The 27,767-nt window shown below is 30.3% G+C and overlaps 1 protein-coding gene across 4 annotated transcripts; it reads right to left on the reverse strand.

Moving 5' to 3' along the window:
• Window positions 1-6,621: 6,621 nt before the first annotated feature.
• LOC139485196 (sodium- and chloride-dependent glycine transporter 1-like) lies at window positions 6,622-25,060 on the reverse strand. 4 transcript variants are annotated; one of them, XM_071269448.1, is made up of 15 exons: window positions 24,934-25,060; window positions 23,854-24,058; window positions 21,265-21,396; window positions 20,182-20,422; window positions 19,272-19,404; window positions 17,258-17,392; window positions 15,986-16,089; window positions 13,081-13,205; window positions 12,123-12,235; window positions 9,491-9,622; window positions 8,805-8,904; window positions 8,426-8,526; window positions 7,675-7,845; window positions 7,139-7,304; window positions 6,622-6,854 (listed from the first exon to the last, which is right to left on the reverse strand). In XM_071269448.1, the coding sequence occupies exons 2-15, from the start codon at window positions 24,044-24,046 to the stop codon at window positions 6,832-6,834; spliced, it is 1,869 nt and encodes a 622-aa protein (XP_071125549.1). In that variant the 5' UTR covers window positions 24,047-24,058; window positions 24,934-25,060; the 3' UTR covers window positions 6,622-6,831. The 4 variants fall into 4 exon arrangements, with proteins under 4 accessions (XP_071125549.1, XP_071125548.1, XP_071125547.1 ...); XM_071269447.1 differs by having other exon boundaries at window positions 7,675-7,841; window positions 8,422-8,526; XM_071269446.1 differs by lacking the exon at window positions 24,934-25,060 and having other exon boundaries at window positions 23,854-24,226.
• Window positions 25,061-27,767: the final 2,707 nt, after the last annotated feature.

Consider the following 27,767-nt stretch of genomic DNA (forward strand, 5'->3'; position numbering starts at 1 on the left):
ATATACGTATTCAACATTTTAAAGAACATTTTACTATAAACAATAACCACAATAAACCTATTTCTCGTATCAAACATAAACTAAAAGAACTAGCCAAGGAATTTGTTTTTGTCCCGGCAGATAAAGCTGCTAATAATATTATTATTGTTTGACGTAAATTTTACATTGAGGTTCTGAAAAAGGAAATCACCAATTCACCAACATTCCTACTGACTCCATTTTCAGAAAACGAAATCTGTAACAAACATAAACTTTTAGCCACCGTTTTACAAGCAGAGCCAAATACAATGAAAGTCCCAACTATGTATTGGCTTCCGAAGCTACACAAAACCCCTTACAAATATAGATTTATTTCGTCTTCAAGCCATTGTTCAACTACTAAATTGTCTATTCTTCTTACCAGCACACTTGGTACAATTAAAAACCTGATAATAAATTGTTCAAATAAGGCCTTCGAAAATAGTGGAATAAATTACTTTTGGAGTGTCAAAAACTCGTTGGAAGTACTTGATAAATTGCATGCTTATATTGGTGATTTTGAATCAGTTCAAAGTTTTGATTTTTCTACCCTGTATACCACATTGCCTCACATTCTCATTAAGAAAAAATTCACACACCTAATTAAATGGGCATTCAAAAAATCAGAATGTGAATATATATGTTCAAACTCTTTTAGGTCATTTTTTAGTAGCAATAAACAATAAAACTATGTGAATTGGACATGCTTTGATACTATATATGCCCTTGAATTTTTACTGGATAACATTTTTGTTCGCTTTGGGGATTCCGTATATCGTCAGATTATCGGAATTCCAATGGGGACTAACTGTGCACCACTTATTGCGGACCTGTTTTTGTATTGTTATGAGTTACAATTTATGACAAAAATAAGCAAAGACCCATTGAAACAACATCTGATAAACAAATTTAATAATACTTTTAGATATTTGGATGATATTTTGGCTCTCAATAATGACGACTTCAGTATGTATATTAATGAAATTTATCCTGTTGAACTTACTTTAAATAAAGCTAATACTAACAATGACCACTGTCCTTTTCTCGATCTTGATATCTATATCACTAATGGAAAGCTGAATACTAAAATTTATGATAAAAGGGATGATTTTTCATTTCCTATCGTTAATTATCCGTTTTTAGATGGTGACGTTCCCTTGTCACCATCTTACGGTGTTTATATATCTCAACTTGTACGATTCGCTCGTGTATGTAACAATGTTTTAGATTTTAACGAGAGAAATTTATGTATTACTGAAAAATTATTACACCAGGGTTTTCGATATCACAAACTAGTCAAAACATTTACTAAATTTTATCATCGGTATAAAGACATCATTCGTAAATATAGCTCATCATGCAGACTTCTAATACGTTCAGGTATTTCACATCCAATTTTTTATGGTAATATTCTTTATAAAGCACAAAGGTGTCAGTATTCACCTCAGAAACTTACAAAACCTTTGAATAGACTTATTAAGAAGGGATATAATTACGATACTGTTGTCAAGTCATTAAAGATTGCATATTTTGGCGTTAATATTGAGTCACTGATAAGGTCTTTGCATCGGAATTAAACACATTATTTTTTTAAAAACAGTTGTTGGCATGACACGGGTTATGTTCTTCTCATATATGTTATGATGGTATGATACTAAACCCCTAACGAGAAGGATTGTGCCTGATGTTCATATGATGAAATCATAATCTTTCAGTCAGTTTAATTGAAGTCTGGAGCTAGCATGTCAGTTAACTGCTAGTAGTCTGTTGTTATTTATGTATTATTGTCATTTCGTTTATTTTCTTTGGTTACATCTTCTGACATCAGACTCGGATTTCTCTTGAACTAAATTTTAATGTGCGTATTGTTATGCGTTTACTTTACTACATTGGTTAGAGGTATAGGGGGAGGGTTGAGATCTCACAAACATGTTTAACCCCGCCGCATTTTTGCGCCTGTCCCAAGTCAGGAGCCTCTGGCCTTTGTTAGTCTTGTATTATTTAAATTTTAGTTTCTTGTGTACAATTTGGAAATTAGTATGGCGTTCATTATCCCTGGACTAGTATATATTTGTTTAGGGGCCAGCTGAAGGACGCCTTCGGGTGCGGGAATTTCTCGCTACATTGAAGACCTGTTGGTGACCCTCTGCTGTTGTTTTTTATTTGGTCGGGTTGTTGTCTCTTTGACACATTCCCCATTTCCATTCTCAATTTTATAGTTATACCTTCAATATGCAAACAATGATATGAAGCTTTCAACGGGAATTTTCTCAGGCCGAAAAAATAGTAAACATACTACTTAAGTATATATACAAACAATTGATGACCATACGTCATTTAAATGTTATATTTATATTTCCTTTTTATTCATATATTGTTAACATAATGTCAAATATACACGTTTCATATTGATTAAGAAATAATAACATCTTACTTTGATTTTGATACAACAGTTACCATTAATATACAATTTGTAACAATTTGTTTGGCAAGTGAATGATGCAGATGAAGTTAGTGTTTTCTACTAAATAAATTGAGTTTTCTAAAAGAAATAATACCTTTCCAACTAGCCCTGTAACAAAAAGTATCTTAATCCATGTTCTAACATGGACGTATCTTAAAGATAGATAAGTATTTGGATTTGTTGAGATATACCTTAGACTTGACAAAATTAAGTTCATGCATCGATATACACACATAAAAAGATCTTTGAGATAAATATCTTAAAGAGGTAGAATACATCAAATTAAAAAACCTCGATAATACTGGTAATACAATGAAGGGTACCAATTTTCTGCACCAAGTAGATCAGGTGTATTCTTAGAAGGTAAAATAGCATAAAACAATCAGTCTAGATCTTTAATGAAATGTGCAAATTTAGAGAGAATTATAATACATTTTTAATAATTCGTCTATCTAACAAAAATAATGTGTTCTACTTTATTTTCATAACTTTTAAGATTTTACGAATACAGATTGTTTTTACTTGAAATAAAACAAAGATTCGGATTCAGAAAATGTAACTTTTATAAAAAAATGTGTTATAAATTTATTATTTTGTTTCAAAACAAGAAAATGATGCCGGTAAACTGATTTTTTTTAAATTTTCTGAAAGCACATTACACATACTATCTTACTATATCTTATATTAAAATTTCATAGTTTTTGGTTTGTTTCTATCACACAAAAAGCCCCTTAAATCATACCTTTTCTGTTCAAAACATGATATAAACTAAAAAAAATTCAAACAGTAAAAAGATTCTATCGACTTTAATTTTGTACCCCAATCTACCGTAAAAAACCCTGACCAAATTAATAGTACACCAATATGAAAGGCATGTGAACTTGATAGACGATGTCCATATTCCCCTCCTGGGGACTTTGAATTATATTAGAATAATGTTCAACGAATGCTCATTTCTTTTCTGTTTTCACTTCTGTAAACTATAAAAAAGAAGATGTAGTATGATTTCTAACGAGACACCTATCACAAGATTTAACTACTCAATCTTTAAAAAAGTTAAGCAATAACATTTATACATATTGATGTAGGTATTTTTGATATGAGACAGTAGTGGCATCACTTTGCTTGAAAATTGTCCTATTTGTTCCCGAGATTTTATTTAGAATAATATAAACATGAACTTAGCCGTATTTGACACAACCTTTTTCAACTTTTGATCTTCAGTGCTGTACAACTTTGTACTTTTTTTCGCTTTCTATCTTTTATATCTGGGCGTCACTGGTGAGTCTTGTGTGGACGAGGCGCGTTTTTGGCGTATTAAATTTTAAACCTGATGCTTTTTGTTATTCATTAATCATGTGTTACTTTGTCTAATACGTTCTCCTATTTATTTGTATTGTAGTCCTATAATATTATGTTGTCATTTCAATGTTATATTTAACATTGCCATTAAAGTGCGAGGTTTGGCGTGCCACAAAACCAGGTTCAACCCACCATTTTTTCCTTTAAAAATGTCCTGTACCAAGTCAGGAATATGGCAATTGTTATATTATAGTTCGTTTCTGTGTGTGTTACAATTTTACGTTTGTCTTCTATTATTTTCGAGTGTAAATTGACATTGCGATAAGACGTGTCACGGTACTTGTCTATCCCAAATTCATGTATTTGGTTTTGAAGTTATATTTGTTATTCTCGTGGGATTTTGTCTGATGCTTGGTCCGTTTCTGTGTGTGTTACATTGTAGTGTTGTGTCGTTGTTCTCCTCTTATATTTATGCGTTTCCCTCAGTTTTAGTTTGTTACCCCGATTTTGTTTTTTGTCCATGGATTTATGAGTTTGAACAGCGGTATAATACTGTTGCCTTTAATTGTCACTTAGTTTTCACTTTTGTTTAATTACCCTTTATCAAAATTATCTAGTAGTAACTATTAAAACATATATTGCAGAGTTTCTATTATTGACGACTGCTAATTATTCTGCTGACAAACAGTTTTTAGAAATATCATCTTGCAGGTCAATAAAATTGAAAATGGAAATGGGGAATGTGTCAAAGAGACAACAACCCGACCATAGAAAAAAACAACAGCAGAAGGTCACCAATAGGTCTTCAATGTAGCGAGAAATTCCCGCACCAGGAGGCGTCCTTCAGCTGGTCCCTAAACAAATATATACTAGTTCAGTGATAATGAACGCCATACTAATTTCCAAATTGTACACAAGAAACTAAAATTTAAATAATACAACACTAACAAAGGCCGAAGGCTCCTGACTTGGGACAGGCACAAAAATGCGGCGGGGTTAAACATGTTTGTGAGATCTCAACCCTCCCCTATACCTCTAGCCAATGTAGAAAAGTAAACGCATAACAATACGCACATTAAAATTCAGTTCAAGAGTAGTCCGAGTCTGATGTGAGAAAATGTAACCAAAGAAAATAAACAAGTATGTTATTCGCATTCTCTGTTACTAGATATAAAAAAATATGGCAGAAATTATCCTTTTAATTAATTTTCAACAAATGCCAGTCATGTTATTAAAGTTACTCACTATTATCTACATAAAATGCAAACTCACCTTAAGTTAATAGATAAATGTATATAAGTAATACAAGTACGTATTAACGCATTCTAATAGGGATTAATTGAATTGCCTTCACTTTAAAATTAATAATGAATAAGTTGTTGTCAATATACATGTTATAGAGTTAGTTATGCCAATGAGCCCTTTTCTTATGAGTTTTAATAAAACATTTTTATTTTTTGAGTTACGTCTTTAATGGAATTTCATTTTGAGAGAGTATTAATAAAATACTGATAGCAGGTGGTGTGTAATGCAAATTCATAAAACATATGTGTATATTTACACTTCTGAATATTGTCATGTACAATTGTCCTGGTGCTACTTGTTTACACCATAAATATTTTTGAAAAGTAAAAAAAGGTTCAAATGTATAATATTAAGAAATGAATATGTATAATTGAACAAACAATCATTTTGCTAGGACAAAAATAACATTGAGTGTGACTGCTTATTGCCCACTATTTATATAATTAAGAAATACTGAAGTCTAAGAGAATTGATTGCCTGATTACAATTTAAAAAAATACATGAAAATACATATTAGATATATTTTATTGACAGAAACATTGATATTTAATAAATATAAGTTCCTTAATTACAATTGCTATATTTCTCATAACTTTGAGTTGAATTTCATTTTAGAACACAATCTTTTCAAAGACATATTTAAGCAATTGGTAGTTTGGATTTCTATATAATGCCTTATTTGGTGTTTTTTTATTTATGAAATATCAAAGTTTCTCCTAAAGATCAGATAATACAAAAGTTGTGAAAAAAAATTCTAAATTTCAATTAGTTTTTGGAAAGGCAAACTAAACCATTCAAAAGCTCTTACTAAATAGTTTACCATAGTATGTGTCTATATGAACAAATAAAAATTGTAGCTAGATCAGCATCATATTCCACTCGCAAATAAATATTGTTTAGATTATTTAAACATGCCAGTTTTGTAATATATATTCATACAACAGTTAAAAACTTGCGCATATCTATCAATGATCATATTGCAAAACGTTCATGATTTTGTAATGCTTTAAATGCAGACTAATTAAGGCCATTGGTGCACATTCTTCCTCAAAAGATGAGTATTGTGAAAAGATTATTGCACCATGAAGTAAAAAGATTGTCATAAAATTCGTTAAGACATTGAACTAATGGAAGCCAAACAAATAAAAAGTAGAAAACTATGCATATTAATGATATACAATTCGTTCATTTATGACAGGAATAATTGATCAAAATTACATAAATTTTCAAGATCAACCTTGACCCTCCTTAACAAACTAATGATTCAAACAGTTGAAATATAAAACTAGTTAATGATTGTCATGATAAAGTATAATTGTTAAAACAGTTCAATATTTCACAAAACAAATTCATCTATTGTTAATTAATTCTATAATTCTTCTAGATTTTTTTTACGACCTTGACTTATCATGAGGGTCTTGTACGGTCGTTAATTATTTAAATGATATACATTCGTCATTATGATTCAGAACAAACACTTTTCTAAAAAAAATCTCACATGCGATTTTACTAATTTGACAGTTTTTTAAAAAAAAGTAAAATGAGATTTGGAAAGGATATGAAACTAAATGTCATACTGTTATAACAATAAAACAATAAGTCAAAAACAACACAATAGTACATTTACTTCATTCATTCATGGAAACAGTCTTAAAGTCAAACATCGTCTAATCCATCAAAACATTTATTTTCTTAACCTTGCAACAACTTCTTTGGAATGTCTACGTAATTCTCATTATCTTCTATAAGGATGTACCATTCATTTCTGAAATAGAGAAAAAAAAACCATGTAGATATTTAACATAAAAAAGTGAGGCTTGCTTAACACTTAATTGTATGTGACCGAACCAAAGAAATTAACAACAAAAAAATTATCGAAGTCGATGTGGACACATATTTCTATTATTACACTATATATATAGTTATATCTAATGAATTGATCAGCAATATTTATATTATCAAATTCCAAGTTGTAAGTATCAACAAGCTAAAATTTACTGATACATCTTATTTAACATTTCTTTGTGAGGTATTTGAATATATCATTACCAATTTTTTGTTTATGTTGTAATAAGGCTACTTCACAATCTACTGGACCGCCGTTCATGTTAGAAAATGTGGATTCATCATTTGACAATGACTGTACGTATCTTTCTCTATCCTCTTCCTTACTTGGGCCCCAATTTTTTGCAGGTACTGTCAACTTTTTGACTCTCTAAAAAACACAATTTTGATTAAGAATTTCTCTTAAAATTATGAATATCTGCACGTTTAAGATGCAATATACTTAAATTGTGACTTTTCTGGGTTTTTTTTATTCGTTTGTTTTAACAAATACAGATGTAAGTTATAAATAATATGCTGCACACTTGGATAACTGAAATAGCTATTGGTTAACATTTAAACTACCAGAATGTTTAACTGAAGTGGAAACTGTCTAACTGACATTGACTTCAACTTTTTGCCTTGCAATCTCAAAAAAGAAAATAACAAACCGATAACTAAATAGCATTCTCTTTACAACAATATAATGACACAATTGTTTACTATTGTTTAAATGTTTTAATGTGTTCTAAAAAGCTTACCTCAACTATTGTATCCCCATCAGTGTTAATGATTTGAATAATCATCATGAGAGGAATTGGGACAAGTGAAACCATTCCTAATATCCATCCCAACACTATCGCCCAAGTCGGATAACTTTTTCCGTCATAAGTCACTGGACCTAATGTTATTATGCTAAAAAGCCATACTCCCTATATGATAATAAAAAAAAATGAATATCAAATACAGCTTACTGCAGTTTTTATATACCCATATATGTTAAAACTGGTAGATATAAAAAAAAGATGTGTCATTTTCTTCTAAATGTTGTTTATGTGATGCCAATCTATTAAAAAGTGTTGATATATGACAAACCTATTTTGATAAATAATAATGAAGTAATAGTATGTTCAAAATAAACATAATCATATAAATGATTTAAAAAAAATATATAACTCAAGGTAGATGTTTAAAGCATTGGAAATAAAAAGCCTTCTTTCCAATCAGTTCTAGAAGAACCTGGATAGATTTCACCAATCACAGTCTACAAATTTAACCAAAATAATGGCATTCTAGTTATTGACCGTCTTGATTACATTCACTGCTAGGTGTTTTCAGTTTACATGTCTTTGGCGTTGTATAATATATGAATGGTCATGTATATTCGAATTGTGTTTTTATTTTTTTCAAGTAAAGCGTGGTAGTAAATATTAATCTCAAGAAATGACCTTGTTGGTTATGTCTATATAGTTTTAATAGAATAACAAATAATGAAAGAAACCCTTAACTTACAAAAATAACAGCTGGTGTTACATATCTCCACATATAATGCCAGATTGCATGTGGCTTATATCCAATCATCAATTCAATGTCTTTGAAAAACCTTTCTGTTCCTAAATTGATATGAAGAAAAATGTCAATTAAATTAATTTATTTTTACTTTTTTTTTAATGTAAGCACTTTACAGCGGATTCTATTACATACATGATTTAACACTTATTCATTTCTGAATATATAAGCTTCACACTTTTGATTATTGACATTAAAGTAATAAATGAAAAAGTAATCACATACTTCTTTTTTTTTCAATTTCAGATACTTCTTTCGTTATAAAGAAAATGTTACCACTGAATGTTTTCAGCTGATATATGAATAAATAATGTACGCTTACCATAAATCCATGCAATAACAACACATTCTAAAAGTGAAATCATCATCAGAGAGAAACTTGAACTATACCAGTCCATAATCTGTAGAACATATATTCCTCCCTGGAATAAATAAACATATGCTAATTTAGCAGTTATCAGACTTACAAAATATTGTTATTTTAAAGAAATCTATTCCAGTAAACATGATATATGATAATAGTATTAGAAACAATTGATATTTCTATGGGTACCAACTATGCTCCCCTCCTCATCATCTTGTTCCGCAAAACATACGAGGTCAAAAGATTGGTGACTATATTGATGGCATCTTTCAATTCGATAGCCCCTACATGAACATTTATTATAATTTCTACATAATTACGAGACACAAGAAATTAATTCATAATCAGGAATATCAAGTTTTATCAATAATATGTTGAAATCTGAGATGCGTCAGATGGAATTCGACATTATGCAAGTGCAAATATACATGTTCATGTATAAGTCTTTGATGGAGGTCAAAACAATCAAATAGGAAATAAAAGATAACTTTTGTTTTTTGGATGGTTCTTATTACAACTCAAATTTCAAATAGTTATAGACTTTCCGCACAGGTTTTCCTTAACCCGAAATATGTGAACAGATGTTTTGATATTCATTTGCATTAGGGTAGTTTCTATCCGGCGCAGCTCACGTGTCAAATTACCTGTGTAATACATGGTAATCCAAGAAGAAACTCAACGAAACACCCAACCGCAGCAAGAAGTACTCGCTTACTTCTAAGTAAGCTTGGATATTCGTCAATAAATGAACTTATGCCAGTCTCAATCATTCCAAACTAAAAGTAGAAATAAATTACCAATGTTAGAAAATAGAAATGACAAATATCTAACAATATGCAGAGGATCAGTTTGATATAAATTTAACCAGAAAAAATATATAAACTGTGTAAGTCGAATGCTTAGTTCTACAGATTAAAAGGAAAGAATATAATGCTAAAGCTCTGAATAAGTTTTAAATCTTGATTACATATTAAAAACATGGTATATATACATATACATATATAAATGAATGATTGAATTATGGCAGTAAAATAAAAAAGACTGTTAATGGAGGGTGGTGGTACAAGTTCCTGAAAACTAGGCTTAATGTTTGTCCATTACATTATTGATGTATGTTACACAGACCTGGTTTTGTACTAGATTACAACCGAGAGAGAAAAAAACGAGAGAAAAAAGTTAATTTATCTAAAGATAAAAGAGGAATATAAAATAGACAGGACAAGTTTTCATAGTATAATTCTTTAAACAGAAATAGTGTATTGCAAACCACATTCTGTATAACATTGATCAAAGAATGATATGTATCTTTGATGAGTTTATGACAGTATAAAAAAATGTATGAAATAACATCAAGATTCTAAATCTAATATGTGTATTATGTAAGGACTGGAAAATTGTTTGCATTAAAAGCAAATAGTTCAATAATTGTCCGAATGACGTTGATAAATGAAAAAGACAAACTCTAGTGTATAAATTTTCTATTTTCCAGACCTTTATTTTTAGTAGAAATTTATTTGTTTATTTTAATACCTCATCACAACAATAAAAAAACTTTTGGGACGTTGTTGTCCGTCGTCAGTCAACGTACCATAGATGAGTCTGCTTCACCTGTCTTTGAAGAATTAATTAAGAACATGATCAATATTAATCCGGATTTATATCCTCATAACAATTAAGAAAAAATCATTTCAACATATAGGTTTCTAAGGTTTAATCTGCGTTTACAAAAGATAAAAGAAAAAATTAAAAAAATTAGATTAAAATAATGAAAAAGAGAAATTGAAAAATGTCGTATTTCTATTTTAAACCTTTTTATCCAATTTAAAATATTAAGCAATTTTGAGGATTTTTTTTTTACTTATGTCGATTTTTCACCATACAGTGACAAATCTGCAAATTTATAAATGCTTTTAAAAACATTAACTATTCTAAGATGGTTATTTAAAAGAACTCTGGTGTTATTAGATATATACAGTGGTTATTTCTTTTACTGATGCTTTCTTAAAATCTCAACGGCAGACAAAATTGTGTTTTGCGAGAATTTTCAAACTGGCTCAAAATTAGAAAGTTATTCGTTTGTTAATACAGTTATTCAAATGTCCATCAAAAACGAAATATTTTCAGGTCAGATTTTTATTGATGTTAGCGCCTACCTTGTATGATTTTTCAAATGTATGGATAAGCATACGATGCGAAGAAGGATTTAAATCATTGACAATTCTCGGTAGTATTAAAGATAAGAATAAATGCATTTTTCAATATCTGCATACAATAACGTGCATATTGGACAGGATCACATGCATGAAGGTTACAAGGACATTGTTATTTTCCAATTTGCAAAGGCAGGTTCAGCTAGCTAAATATGAACAATATCATAAAAAAGGATATTTAATTTATTCAGAACTTTTTTTAAATTTCCACTTTCTTAATTCATTTGTAAACGTATTGATAGTAATTTTTCGTGATGGAAAGTTGAAAGCATTTATGACAGTCGTAACATCTGATTATTTTGTTCATACAAATATAAGATTTACCACAATGAAAAGGATTTCTTTTTCGGCTCTTTTCATACATGCAAATCTGGATTAATAATTCATCCTTTTAAACAAGATAGTAATAGTGTGAGGACACAAGCGACAGCCAATACTAATAAAAACGGAAGATTCTCAGCGCTAGCCAACTCATGTTTTTTTGCACACCCTTACACAATAAAAGTACCTTTGCGTAATTTTTGGCATGTAGATAACGTGACCCGACCAATAATTTTTCTTTTGTTGAATCATATAAAAACCAACAGTAGATTTCTTTGTAATTGGAGAACAGATTTGCCAAATAATCTATTGTTGAGTTAGAAAATCCATAGTATTTCGAAGAATTCAAAGAATTCATAAATATAATTATATCAATGCTATTTCAAGTCATCACAAAAGTGTGAATTACTGGGCTGCATAGCATTTCTATTAAACAATGTCAAAATTACATTTTGGGGGGACGCAACTCCAAAATGCACATATTGGTTTATTATTTTACACGTTCGAAACACTTTTGTAACTTATAGCAATTCAAAGTTTCATTATTTAAGGCATATGAAAATTTGTCTTTCTCAAAATAATCAGAATTTGTAGCATGGAAATAACACCGAAGATGTTTTTTTTATGTTATATAAATTAAAGATTCATACAAAAGTATGGACCTGCTCTCAATATTTCCCAGCATTTCTATCGTACATGATTTGAGAATTTGACATTTATCGCGAGATGAAAATGCAAATCTTACCTGGCTATCTAATCCGATGGTGAATAACATTAGAAAGAACAAAACTGCCCAGAGTGGCGAGAAAGGTAGTTTAGCAACAGCTTCAGGATAAGCAACAAATGCAAGACCAGGACCTAAAAAATCAATTACAAAAAAATAGAGAGTTACTATAAAATGATAATGTTAAAAAGATGTTAATCTACACAATTTAACTAAAAAGATCTTGGCCCCAAAAGTATGGGAAAGCCTTGTTGTGGATGGTAAAACAGAAGGATAATTCGAGGAAGTTAACATTCATGTCAAATACGATATTGTAAATAACATGAATGCAGATAATTCTTTATGACTTTGGTGCGTCCGAAGTAATTTTCTATATTCGACGTTGACAAAAACGTCTAAAACAAATAAAATAAAAGCCAAGGTTGAACATATGCTTCGGGAGCTCAAAAAAGCAGAATTTATCTAAATATTTAGATAAATTCGATTGTGGTCAAGTTATTTGATGATGTTGGAACTTAGATACCTTTACAATTTCTAAATTTATCAACGGAAATCTTTGAAAAAAATGTATTGTATAAACTGGTTGATGATTCCCTGACTACGATGCCTTTAATCTGTAATATTTCCGATTCTGCATTTTGTTTCCGATTGAGACCCCTTACATGTGGATAAGTATGGCAGGTGATTCATGCATAGCAAGAGTCTCTGTCTAGCATCCGGTTTTGTTGCTTTTCCCTCAGTTTTGTTTCTTATAAATAGTTTAGTGACCAGAGTTTCATAGATAAATAAACTACCATCAACAAAGCTTTAACATAATAACCTGAATGGGATTTTATTATGCTTTAACAGCCTTAATTATTTAGTGTGGTATTTTTCTTGTAAGTGAATATTTTTTGCATAAAAACAAATATACTCTTAAAAACAAATATAAAGCAATTAAAATGGATATTATTGAAAATTTTAAATATACTATAAATACCTTGTTTAACAACTTCGTCTACAGTTGTACCCGCTGTATGTGCCATAAATCCCAAAACAGAAAAAATTACAAATCCTGCAAATATGCTAGTACCACAGTTGATAATGGGAACTATCATAGCATCTCTGAACACATATAAAAGGAAATACAAAATATATTAGTCTGACATATTCAAACTATGGAATCAAATCAAAGTATAATTAAGTTATAAAAGATAACAAAAATATAGAATCACAAATCAAATTTAAATACGGGAAGTCCATAAAAGCTGATGGAATAAAACGCTATCAATGAAATAGATTTTGGATACCATGTTATTTAGAGTTACTAATAGTTACAACAATATGTGAGTACCCAATAAGGGTTTCCAATGCAGCAAAAAAATTTGAATTATAGTGCAAATATATGGAACTAATTTAAAATGGTCATAGCAAACATTGTCTTACGAAAACACAAACAAAACGTTGCAGCATTAAAGACAATAACAATCAAAACCAAGGAGCAAACAAAGACTCACAAAACCAAAGGACATTTACATCAACAGTTATAAATAATAATTAAGAAACAACACGAATTCCACTAAAAACCGGGAGGGAAATTGGGTGCTCCGTAAGGGTAAGCATTTCCTGCACCGTATACGGCACCCGTCGTGTTATTTTTTGTTCAGTTCGATAACGATGGAAGGTAATTATGACTGAGGAAGAATATCAGATATGATTTCTGACACACTTTTGTCATAATGACCAATCAGCTGATGATGGCGACCGTAAAATTTCTTGAGTGATGACTTTACTTTACTTTGATTTATTCATAGCCTTGTCTTAGCAACTTTTGAGAAAGCAGTATTCCTCGTTCAACAAAATCCACGTACTTTGAGCTAGCTCTAGAGTAACGTATCAATTGAGACACATATACTCCATATGCTGGTGCCGCTGGGATGTTGCTACACAGAAATGGAAAGTTGGCTATAGGAAAATTAAATTCATCGCGTTTGTCATAAATTTTGGTATTCAACCTACCATCTGTAGTCATTTCGAGAAAAAGGTCTAAATATGAAGCATATTTATCTGTGTCGGTAGTATCTTTAATTTCAAGTTCACTTGGATATTTTAAATGTAAGTGATCACTGAATCTATTATTATTAAGAGACAGTACATCATCAATATACCGAAAGGTGAAATTAAAAGACTGTGCTAATTTCTTTTCTACTTTCTGTTACATACCATATAGCAAATTTACCTGACCATATCGGGAAATAGGTATTTAGTCGGATCTTAACACGTACTTGTGATTTGTTTAAGGTTCATCATAAGGAATTGAAAAATATGGCCGTGTTTACACCTCCAAAATTACTATGAGTACAGACAAACTGGTACATCCAGGAAAGTTTTAAGGCATGGCAGGAACTAGATATATAAAAGTTATATGAAGTCTACGTTTCAGAAAATTAAAAACTTACCTGGATTTTGATGTTCATTTTTTTCCAGTTTGCAGAAGATAGCAAAATAAACAAACACCCGAGTTTCATTTGATACGGTCCACTCAGTTACACAGTTTAAACCTGTTAAATCACCTATTGTTTACAGGTGTCTATTGTCCATTTAAATCAATTTTACTCACAACATTGATTATATGAGGGGAGCTTCTCAATCGTTTTCACTACTTAGTTAATTTTTGCACCTTCTGCAGGAACGAAAAAAAATGGATAGCAAAATCTAGAAAAGTTTATAATTTTCTGAAACACAAAATGCATTTAAAATTTATATATCTAGTTCCTGCCATCCCTTAAAACTGTTTCAGGTGTATAGGTTAGTCTGTACTCAGAGTAAAATTTGGGGTGTAAATACGGTCATTTTAGCCAAAAGGTTATGATGAACCTTAAAACCGGTTTCGATAAAAACAAACGAAGAAATGTCGAAATGTTCAGGACCTAATTAAATCCGTATTTTGGTAAGATGGTGCAAGCATACGATTTTTATTGCGTCTTACACTTTGAGAAGCGAATAATCTTTAACTACTTTATTCAAATATTGTGTAAAAACGTTTATTATGAGCTAAAGAAATATTTTTTCAGTGGGTTGGCTTTCATTAGTCTTCACTAAGTATAGATTAACAACTTTTGGTTATATTTATAAGTTAGAATCATCATTGAAGGTGGAACACGATTGCACAGTTAATTTATTATATTGATGTGCCATTTGTATGCAAGAGTGACATTCCGTTGTATTATGTGCCAATTCGAAAAATTTATGCGAGTATTGTCTCCCTTTAACAGGTTCATTATTTTATAATTAAGTTTAGGTTTCTGATATAATTTTGAATAATTACAAAATGTATCAATTCAATATATCTCAGTTTTTGTTATTGGTGTATCAAAAACATTGATGTACGAATATAATTTCATAAATTTGAAACGTTTAAAATGATTACATACCAATATAAAGAACCGTTCATCATTTTTGAAAAAGACTATGAATGATAATCGAATTATTTATCTTCCCTTGATGATAGATTGATTAAGAAATGAACCAGAGTTATCTAATGGTAATCAAATAGAGGGACTAGCTAGCCATTTTTAATTGTAGCTTATTCAACGTTAAAACAAATTTCCACTATAAACGAATGTGACTGTATACAAAGATACGGACTTTGTTAGCTAAATCTACACATTTTATAAGATATTATGATTTTTTATTGCAATAGATTAATTTGCTATACCATAGGTAATATGTAAATTAAATCATTATTGCGAGTCTTAATGTGTAAATGACCTTTACAGTTATTTGGAATTTTCATCTTGAACAAAAGTTAATAAAAAAATTAGTTTGAGGCGTGACAAAAATTATGTGGTGTTTAATTGATTTGAATATTTGACCGACATCCTATAATAACCATTGATGTTTACCTGTACGCATTATTATGGAAATTATTGTAACTGGCCATCGTAATCAGACCACCCCATGCCATTCCGACAGAGTAAAATATCTGCAATGCAGCATCTCCCCATACCTAAAAGTACATTATTACAAAATATTCAAAATTAGTTTATGTTGGCAGTTCTGTTATAAGTAATATTTTGAAATGTATATGGTTGCATAATAAATCTAACATTCAAGCTATACTACTAATAACACAGAACAAAATCAAAAGCTATGTAGAGGTCAACATACAACAAACATAGACAAATGTTTTACAGTGTGTAGTACATAACCAATCGCCATAACAATATAGCTAGTCAAATATTATTCAAACAATACCAATTTTAGTCTACATACAAAAAAAATAACGCTAAATTTTCAAACAATTTATGTTTTTTTTTAATGTTTGTCTGCAAAATTTTCGAAGGGATAAATTAAGCTTCACAACTTGAAACTCAAGGTTTTAAAGCTTCGTTGAAAGAAGTAATTGGCTTGTTTGGAAATCATTCAGGGAAACGAAAGCCCTTTAATATGGTATCAAATTGGAAATACATACTTCATATTAAGGTGCTGCCGGAATGTGGCAACATACAAATGCCAAGTTAACAATTAGGAAGCTGAATTATCTCTTTTGTAGTAAAATTTTGTTCTAAACCGACCTTAATTGATGTTATTCACGATATGATTCGGACTGAACTGAATCTTTTGTATCCTTCATTTTCTGTTCGATGGCACTGATGAGTTCAACAATATGTTATCAATCGAGAAATCAATCATCTTAGTAGTTATAATTTCAGTGATTTTTTTGGGACAAAATTCGATGTATATATCCTTCAGACAAGATAGTTGTATGTATGTTGCCCAAAAAGCAGGACCAACTCTTTTAATTTGTCTCTTAGTTAAGAATAAGGAATACATGCACTTGTGAAAAGTGAAGAAAAGTCCAATGTTTTAAAACTGTTGCAAGATAAAAGAAGCTCAGAAATATTCAATGTCAGTACAACCATCGGGAGATTAAGAGAACAGCACACAAATATTCTAAGGCCAGCTGTTCCTTTGGGAGATATAACCTTAGCTATGTTAAAACATACCTTTAATTTACAACTTAAGTTAGCATTCCATTGTATTTTTCACATTGGGCTTAATAAAAGTAAAATACTATAATCTAAGGAAGACAGGCCACGTTATAAAATCGCAAACCTCTCATTTAAAATAAGGAAACTGATGTTGCTACATGAAAATAACACATGAAAACTTACTTGATAATCTGCTAATTTCTCCCATCTAGGAATAATGTAAAACTTGATACCTTCTACAGCTCCCGGTAGCTGTATGCCTCTAATTAATAGTGCTATTAGAACAAGATATGGAAAAGGAGCAGCAAAATGCATCACCTGTTTAAAAAAAATAACTTATCAATTTCAGTTTCAAGTATAAAGAATGTTAAAACGTGATACATCTTTTTCATTGTAGTCCTGTAGTGTTGAGTTGTCATCTTAATGTTATATTTCACATGGCTTTAAAAGGGGCGGTTTGGCATGCCACAAATCCAGGTTCAACCCGCCATTTTTTTCTTTAAAAATGTCCTGTACCAAGTCAGGAATATGGCCATTGTTATATTATAGTTCGTTTCTGTATGTGTTACATTTTAACGTTGCGTCGTTTGTTTTCTCTTATTTTTGAGTGTAAATTCACATTGCGATAAGACGTGTCTATCCCAAATTCATGTATTTGGTTATGATGTTATATTTGTTATTCTCGTGGGATTTTGTCTGTTGCTTGGTCCGTTTCTGTGTGTGTTACATTGTAGTGTTGTGTCGTTGTTCTCCTCTTATATTCAATGCGTTTCTCTCAGTTTTAGTTTGTTACCCCGATTTTGTTTTTTGTCCATGGATTTATGAGTTTGAACATCGGTATACTACTGTTGCCTTTATATTTCAGAACATCCATATCTATTTAAAGAAAAGTAGTGGAAGATAATTTTACAAATCAGAACATAGTGTTTTATAAGGTTTGGAAGACATTTGAATATTTTGGTGTGTCTTTTCAATCTACAAACAAGTAAATATTTTATGAAAGGCACACTTAGAAATTTTATACCATTGTCAACATATTAAACACATATTATCACTTAGAACTATAAATATTTAAGTCTTTAAAACGTAGCGCTACAAAGATAAAAATACCAAAAAAGTTAATACAAATAAATAAGATCTATTATAATCTGATAAAAAGACGACAAAGGACTTTCCTTTTCTTTTTGCTCAAAATAAAAAGAAGGAAAAGATATGTATGAGTTGGGAGTCATCAAGCCTCTAAAAATAAACTGGAAAATGATAAATCCTCCAAAAGAACTGAACTTTAATTGCTGTCCTTGTTTTGTCAGTTGCAATGACGTCTTCATGAATGGAATAAAAGCTAATGCATTGAGAAAAATGTATGACTGCACAACAGGAACAACATAGTAAGTTAACATCGACATTAGCAGTTTCCTTAGCTAACCATATATAACCGAGGCGTATGTTATAGTGTTATCAACAAATAAAATGTAAAACTGTGTGAAGCAATCTAGGAAAGTTTATCAATCATTTTATTTTCTGAAAAGAATGTTGTTGTTTTTTCTCGGAAATTCGGAATAACATTCCTTTTTACTTTCTTTGAATTATCTCGAAGGTAAGAAATTGAACACATCTGCGCGTTTGTTGACAATATCATACTAAGCAAATATGCAACAAAAATATTTCTCTTGTTGCTATATTGAATTTATTTTTAGAAGGACAAGTGTCTTGAAGCATATATGAAAACAACACGACTATCTTTTTTCCTACCTTCTCATATCTTATACTACTGACATGATTGTGGTCTTACTAACATAGTAGTGTTTTATGACATTATGATCAAGATACTACAAAGCACCTTTCTGATGCATCATTTCCTGTCAATTGGTGTTAAGATACAAGTGTAAACATAACAGATTACTTGACAGTTGCCGAAAAAATAAGTTAAGCTGTCAAAACAATGATAGTCTACTACATATACATTGTTCCACGAGGGAAAGAAATGTACCTCACTGAAAATTGATGAAGTCATACATAATAATGTAGATTTTATTAATCTGTATGGAAAAGTTAATAATTTGTATATTTTGCACATTGTCGTTAAGTACTTTTATATGTAAATTTGTTTATGCAGAAGAACATTATCATTCTCTCTATATGCAAACTAAAAGGAGATCAATAAACTCTTCATTTGTACTATAAATTTATTTCTCACCTTTCCAAGAACTTTTACACCCTTGAACAAGCATAAGAACACACATAACCATGCTAGGGACAAACAAATAAAGAGCTGCCATCTTAAACGTCCACTGTCTTCAATACCATCAGTAATAGCAAGTACGTGATTCCTATAAAACATATAATTTACACATGAGTTATTACTTAAATAGCTAATTGTTGTATCTTAAGGAAGCTGGCTTGTCATGTTTTGGATTTTTTGTCAGATTTTCGGAATCCTCTGGTTTTATGTATTTCAATGCCTTGAAAAAATTTGCCCGGTGACCCCCAATTTTGTAATTGTAAATCTTTTACATGTATAATTATAAGCCATCTTTAAAAGTCTTATAAAATTTTAATTATTTTTTAATAGTTTTTTAGAACTTAAACTTGTCAAAATTTCAATGGCTAATATCTCGAAAACAAGCACAATGACCTATATATATATTTTTTACTTTTAGGATTCCTTTATCTATCCCTTATCAATATAAACTAGTGTTTTGAAAAGTTAATTATTTTGAAACTGAGAAGCGAACTCCCTTAAAATTGATAAGTATTAAAATTTGGTTCGTGTTGTTCAGTCATTAGTTTCTTTATTGGTTAGTGTGTTGGTCTTTTTCTTCTTTTAACCATAGCGTTGTCAGACATATTAATTTGAATGTCCCTTTGCTATTATTCCTCTCCATTTTAGAAAATCTTATTAGACATGTGGAAAATTGATTTTTAAAAAATGAAAAGAGTAATCGATTAAAACAAATAAATTTGCTATGAAATGAAGATAGGTTGAAACTTTCTCCAGGGAATATTGTAATTTAAGTCTGTCTTGAATAATAAATATAAAACTCTTATAGATCCGTTTAAAGAAGACAAGAAAATTAATTGTGTCTTTTAAAAACAGAAAAACTTACTCCCGGAACTGTTCACTGGCTGTCATTTTTGTATGATTGTCACTTGTTATATTCAATGATGTGATATTTAATACTTCTTCAAGCCCATCAACGCATCTTTCATCGTTCCAGAAATTTTGACAATGACTCCATGGTAGTACATTTTTAAATGACATGAATAAATAATAAATCGTCCAGGCAACTATCACATTATAATAGATACAGACAATTGCTGAAACTACAACCATACCCATTCCAACACCTGTTTAAATTACAAAACGCATTAATGAAAATATAAATGAACATGCATAGAATTCAATTCTTAACAAAAAGTGAAAGATACAATGGTTAACATATATCAAAAGATAAAAAGATTCATTCAGTTACATATCCTATAAAACACCTTTCTTTTGCACAACGTTATACTTTTGACGTCACTATGCTAACATGCCTTACAATTGTCAAAATGTGACAACATAAAAAAAATTTTCACACGTTTAAATTTTTAAAAATCAAAAAATGTTTTGGTCTTCAACTTTGTATTTGTTTTTGGCTTTCTAACTTATTTTATCTGAGCGTCACTGATGATTCTCGTGTAGACGAAAAGAGTGTCTGGCGTATCAAATTATAAGCCTGGTACCCATGATAACTATTGACATCGTCGTACTTGTCACAATTTTTTGGAATTTTCGGCTTTTAAAGTTCTTTAACTTCTTACTTTACTTGGCTTTCTAACTATTCGATTTGAGCCAAACTAGTGATTCTGATGTAGATGAATCGCGAGCTTTGGAACTAAATATAAAGCCTAGTATTTTTTATGTGTTTTCACAGTAACACAAAATTGTAACGTGCATATTACTAAATGACGCTAAACTTGGCTATATCAAGAAACGATATATAAACACATCATCTGCCTCGTAAAATCAAAGTCATATCCAATTACTTTGTTATGGCCATGACATTGCAAGACGTCATTTGATATCGATATGTGTCAGAGTAGACTTGTTTCTAGTGAGTAAATTGATTGTAGGTGGTTCCAAAAGATTGATAAAATGTTCAGAAGACATTTGTTTTAGGAACTGTTACACTATAATACTATCCTACCTTTAAACAATGGACAGAATCGCCATATCGTAACAGGGCTCAGACTAGAAAACTGCCCAATGGATACTTCCAAAAAGAAAAGGGGGAATCCACAAAGAAGTAGAAATATGATATATGGAATGAAAAATGCACCTGAAAAATAATGATAATACAAGTATTTAGTATAAAGATTAAAAAATATATATAATTCAGTAACTGTGAATACTATCAAATCTTACTTTCGTGTTAATTTGACCTGCTGATACAACTTTTTTTTAGATATGTAATGTTTATTTATTTAGCGTTTTATCTCTCCTCTCTATTTTTAATATATACCAGCTATGATAAGTGTTCAGTATGATCATACATTTTCACTTCTGTTCTCGTTTAAGAAGGAAAATCACAAAAATACTGAACTTAGAGGAAAATAAATTCGGAAAGTCCATAATCACATGGCAAAATCAAATAACAAAACGCATCAAATACGAATGGACAAGAGCTGTCATATTCCTGACTTGGTACAGGCATTTTCAAATTAGAAAATGGTGGATTAAACCTGGTTTTATAGCGCTAACCCTCTCATCAAATTCCGTTATATTTACATTGATGCGTTAACTAAACAGACACAATACATAAAATAGTCAAAATATGGGTATATCAGTCATCATCGTATAACAATTTTAAAAGGAACAATTTAACATCACAAAAACATCTATCTATAAACTCATTCATTGATTTGTGTATCTGACGTCAGAAAATTTTATACGTCACATAGATTTGTCGTTCAATGTGCATACAAACAATTTAAAATTTTCATATGCAATGTTAGCATACAGGGTTAAAAAATCAAAAGTATGTAAGAATAAATTTCAGAAATAGACCCGAGATTTAAAATAGTCCAAAATTTATATATAGAATTTATAAGAATCCACAAATAGTTAATTCCACTACGCATTGAATGATTTTGAAGTTTCGAGTTGGACTTCGAGTTTGATTAACATTTAAAGGCAGAGTTCTAGTTACAACTTTGAATTTGAGTTTGATTCGAATTTAAGTCGCATTTAGATTTATTAAGATTTCAAGTTGAAATTTGAGCTTTTATATGTCTTTTTGAGTTCGTTATTAAATTTTCTATCGCAGAACAAGGGCTTATGTTCGGGCTTCCGAAAAGAGGGCTCCGGGATATGCGTACTAAATAAACAATGTTGCAGGAAAAAAAGCGCAACATAGGAGTTGAAATAAAGTTAGATGTGGTGTGATTGCCAATAAGACAACTATCCTCCAGAGTTTAACTGCAGTGGATGTAAGAAATCATATATCGGCAACTTGTTCCGCGATAGTCCAACTCGAAACTCAATGCTAACTAGAACTTTAATTACAAGTATGACTTTCATTCGAAAACTAACTCAAAGTATAACTCAAACAGTAACCCGAACTTTAATTTGAACACTAATAAGATGGATGGCCAAACGCATTCAAGGCACATACAATGGAAATCTATCTAAAAATAGAACAGGTTTTTCCGAATTGGTCACGTAGTTTTACCTCATCAAGTAATGGAATAACCACATCAAAAATGACAGGACCACATCAAAGAATGACAAGACCACATCAAATAATGAAACAAATATATCAAGTAGTGTAAAATGGTCAAATTTTGAAACATCATTACGTAATGTTAAAACCATATAAAGAATAGACAAATCATCATCACGAAATAACAAGACCACATCATGTAATGAAACAACTACATTACGTTAAGTCACATACACATCAAGTAATGGTACAACCACATTGACTTATAACACAACCATATTAAATAATGGTGAAACCACATCGAGTAATGACAAACCAAATTGAGTAATGACAAAACGATATCAAGTCAATACGAAACCATATCGTGTAATATCGAAATATAATGACTATTTCATATTGAGTTATATTAATAAAATTAACGGTATCAATTTTCTTGCACCAGATGCGCATTTCGACAATACATGTCTCTTCAGTGATGCTCGTGGCCAAAATATTTGAAATCCAAAGCTTATATAAAAGATGAAGAGCTATAATCCAAAAGGTCCAAAAAGTATAGCCAAATCCGTGAAAGGAATCAGAGTTTTGCATGAGGGAGATACATTCCTTAATTTATAATAATTTCTATCATACATCATTACGTAATGTCAAAACCATATACAAAAAGACAAACTATTATTAAGTAATGATAAAACAACATTAAGTAATATCAGAAGTCCACATAAGACAGTTGTGGCGTTCCATACTATATTTCATTCATTACATCAATGTCGATTGATTTAGCATTTTTTTATCACTCGCAAAGTAAAAGGATTATCCAACAATTCATATTAGTCGAATGTTGACTCAATCCAATAAACAAAGGCGACTGCCTATATATATATAAAAGGATATTACATGTGATTTTTCTTTCCTATTTCATCTCTTCATTACATAATTGTTGATACAGTTGAAATTTTTGCGTTTCTTGTATTCGACTTATTTGATGATGAATATTATTATTTACAAATAATATCAAATAAATAATCGTTGTGAATTAGGCAATGCATTACTGGATGAATGTATTTAATCACTAACCTCCTCCACTTTTATAACATAGATACGGAAATCTCCAAATATTTCCTAATCCCACTGCATATCCGATGCAAGTCAGGAGAAAATCCATTCTTCCTTGCCAACCATCACGTGCTTTTGTATTAAGAACAGGTGGTTGTTCCATCTTTTCCATGATTACAGAATCTGTATCTTTAAAACTGTCATTACTTGACATTCTGATTTTAATCTACAAAAGGAAACATACAGCAGTTTGATAATTTTTACAAAAGTTACTTTTTTTTAAGCAAATTCGGATGACTGTCATATTTATACTAAAATCTAAATGATACTTTCTCAAATGTACTTATATACCAGCATTTGAATGGCCCTTTGAAATATACTTATACACACTTATGAGAAACCAGCTTTATCTAGAATATTCATGTACATTAGATACAGTTCAAGTACCGTCACTAAAGATATTGCCATCAACACATTTAGTATTTACCTGGCCGTATTACTTACCCTAATTGTTTTAATGATGTTTGCATTACATTTGGATTATTTGAATGCGTACTTGCATAACACATACGTTTGTTTGTTTGTTAGCTGCACTATCAAAACTGTATACCTGTTTAAAATACGGAACCATATTGGCCAACATAGGTTTTACAATAATCCTTTTGTTACTTTTAAAAATGTAGCAAACGAAATTAGTTTTGACTCGATATTAATAGACCTAGCAAATATACAAAATAATTAAAGTACTCTTTCTACACATTAAAAACAGTTTTTTTCTTGAATGTATAAACTTGTTAAAAATAATTTTATTTACATCCTTCAATGCATATTATGTCGACCACAGAATTGTTGGATACATGTCTTCAATTGTTAGAGGAATGCAATTTATTTAATCTGATATTAATATATCTATCATTGCAATTTAAAATTGGAAAACTACCGCGAAAGTGCTACATAGGCTTAACGCTGTAAATCAAATGTTAAACGATATATACTACATGAGTGAATCAAATTTACAAATGAACTTTCAATCATTGGATAAATTAAGTACAATCAAATAATTAAAACTTAATTTAGTTTTTATCGTATAAGCTCACTTACTAATTTTCGAGCTAAAATCCTGTTCACCAGAGTTCACAAGTAAGACAAACATTCATACATATCTATATTGTGTAGTGCTTTATTTTTTATTTGACATGTTTGGTGTAATGCCAATTGCGCATGCAGTGGCGATGTTTGTTATTCTACATAAATAAGTGCATTGACTTTCTTATCTTTTATATTGGTGTCATAACAATAAGGGCACCAGGCTATTACTATTCCTAACACTTCCACATTTCATCTGACTATGAACTTTGATTACCGGAAAGTTATATAACAGAAATAACGAACTCCAAAATATTCAAATCGAAAATTCCCATATCAAGTGTGTTAAAATCGAAAGCTCAAAAACATCAAACGAATGGCAATACATTTTTTTTATATTTACATGCAACATGTAACTGCTAGAATACCACACATAGATTAGACATTTATGAAATAATCTGACCGACATTATAAAAACAATACTAGTATTCAAATTTTTCAAAAAGAGTATATCAGTTTACGCAACTCCATGATAATTTCAAATAACGTAATTCACATTTAATGATACATTTTAACTAAGTGATTATTTTCAAAATTATATTGAATTTAAGAAAACATTAGGTTGACATTCCCTTTTGGAGTGCTAAAATTTCTGTTTCCGACTTTCCCATTTTTTTAAGAATTGCTCGTTAATTCAAAGTTATTTAAACAATAAATTTTACTTTTATATTTCCTTTTCCTTGTTTTTTGTTTAAATCAATTTACAATATATCGACGTTCATATTTTAAAGAAGTTCTATGGAAAAGGACAACTATTTTAGCGGTTTATCCACAAATTGGCAACATTATATTACATTTTTTTTACAAGAATTCATGAAACGATGACACAAGTGGGATAAAAGTGGGGGACACTTTAACAGTTGTCTGGAAGAATTAATACATTCTCAACATTGTTATTAGGTGCACCATACATACTTTTATACGACGCAAATAATTAACATTCCTATTGTTATTCCTGTCCTACAAATTGGAATCAATGACAGTGTGTAGACAAAGAAAAAAGCAACAGTAGTTTACCGATATTCACCTCTTAAATCCAATTCAAATATACAAACTAAGAAAATAAATCCGGGTCATTGTTAAAATCATTATTGAGAAAGACTCTTTGCATAAGAGTTGCTCAATGAACTTAATAAGATATTCTGCATGTAGGATATGGTTCGAAAGTAAGACTAAGGCATAACCTCTTTTTTATGAATCTTATTACAGTTACACTAGATCGTTAATTGTTTGTTTACATACAGCATGGGGAAGTTACCATTATATCCTGTAGTGCAAAATAAGTATCACCTGCTTGCTTTCTCCACAGATTATCCAAGTGGAATATTTTCACATAGGTAGAGGTAGGCATTATCTATATTATGCACTGTATCATAGATACACTGAACCCGTTTGTGTTTGTCGGGGTATAAATAGGGAGAGAGGTCGGGGTGTTATGTATTCAGACGTTAGTATTATCGGCTGGTCTTATGAAAGGATTGTCCACGTGGGCCATGTAACGAAAGGCAGAGGAAAACATTGATCTACGAAGCACTGTACACACAAACACTAGACACGTTATCTGGCAGAATCTAAATGCATAAAGAAAAGACGGATAGACATGACTAATATTTACCGTACCACAGCTACCCATGGCCTTTGCTTGTTTGTCTCAATTAATCTAATGGGGGATGTACCCGGTAAGTTATGTAATACTAAAAGGTGCATGTGCCCTAATTTACGGTATCTGTACAGATACCGATGACATTTTGTGTTCTTGTCTTTCATTTCGCTTATGTACTTTGTCTATTTGCCTTTTTTGTTTTATTTGTTTACTTATTTGCTTGCTTTTATCATGATTAAGATTATTACACAATTATTATTGTTGTACCCCTATTTTTGACATTTTACCTTTTATGTCTGTGTAGATTTTCACATATTTCTTGTTAATATAATGGAACTGTTGCGACTGTTATGTAAGTATGAGGCTTACCTAGCTATAAAACCAGGTTTAAAATACCATTTTCTACATAATGACATGCCTGTTCAAAGTCAGGAAGTGTGTTTAAGCTTTTCATTTTGCCATTTGATAGAGGACTTTTCGTTTAGAATTTGTATAAGAGTTCAGTATTTTCACTGGACTTTATACAAACAATGATAACGTCGCGATTTTCTTCTTCAGAAGAACAATGTTTTATCTGTTAATTGAGTGGTTCATTGCTTATTTTTCCAATTTATTTTTTCAACAAGAACAAAAATTAGAAGTACAAAATCACTGAAGTACCGAATTCTTTTTGTATTGATTGTTAATCACTGTTTTTCAACCAAATTCTTCGATTTTTCATTGTGATGGTTAAATAAAAAAAAATATGTATAATTTTGAAATTGTATTCAGATAAATACATCTTCCTATATCCATCTACTTACAAATTTTATCTAATTTGTAAATGATACTATTGAAAGATTTGATCATGGAGAATTGGAGCAGTTCTTGTCGGGTTGTCACCTACATAAGTTTAGATTCTATTTTTTCAACTCTCAAAAATTTGCCTCCATCCACCTAAAAGATTGTTTTATCAAGTGCGTATCTTTATCAATATGTATATTCTAACAGAACTCATGAGAAATGTAACAATCTGCTATTCAAAAAAAATTATCACATTCAGGTTGTCTTCAAGAATCCACATCCGGTATACTTTTTTAAGTCTTGTTTCGCGTCTTTTATTTACCTATGTGTATGTTACTGAAAGAATATTATTTTACAAACCAAGACGTTTTGCTTTTACAATATAGATACACCATTTGTCAAT

This window comes from Mytilus edulis, chromosome 8 (assembly GCF_963676685.1).
Source record: "Mytilus edulis chromosome 8, xbMytEdul2.2, whole genome shotgun sequence".
In the NCBI taxonomy this organism is placed as follows: domain Eukaryota; kingdom Metazoa; phylum Mollusca; class Bivalvia; order Mytilida; family Mytilidae; genus Mytilus; species Mytilus edulis.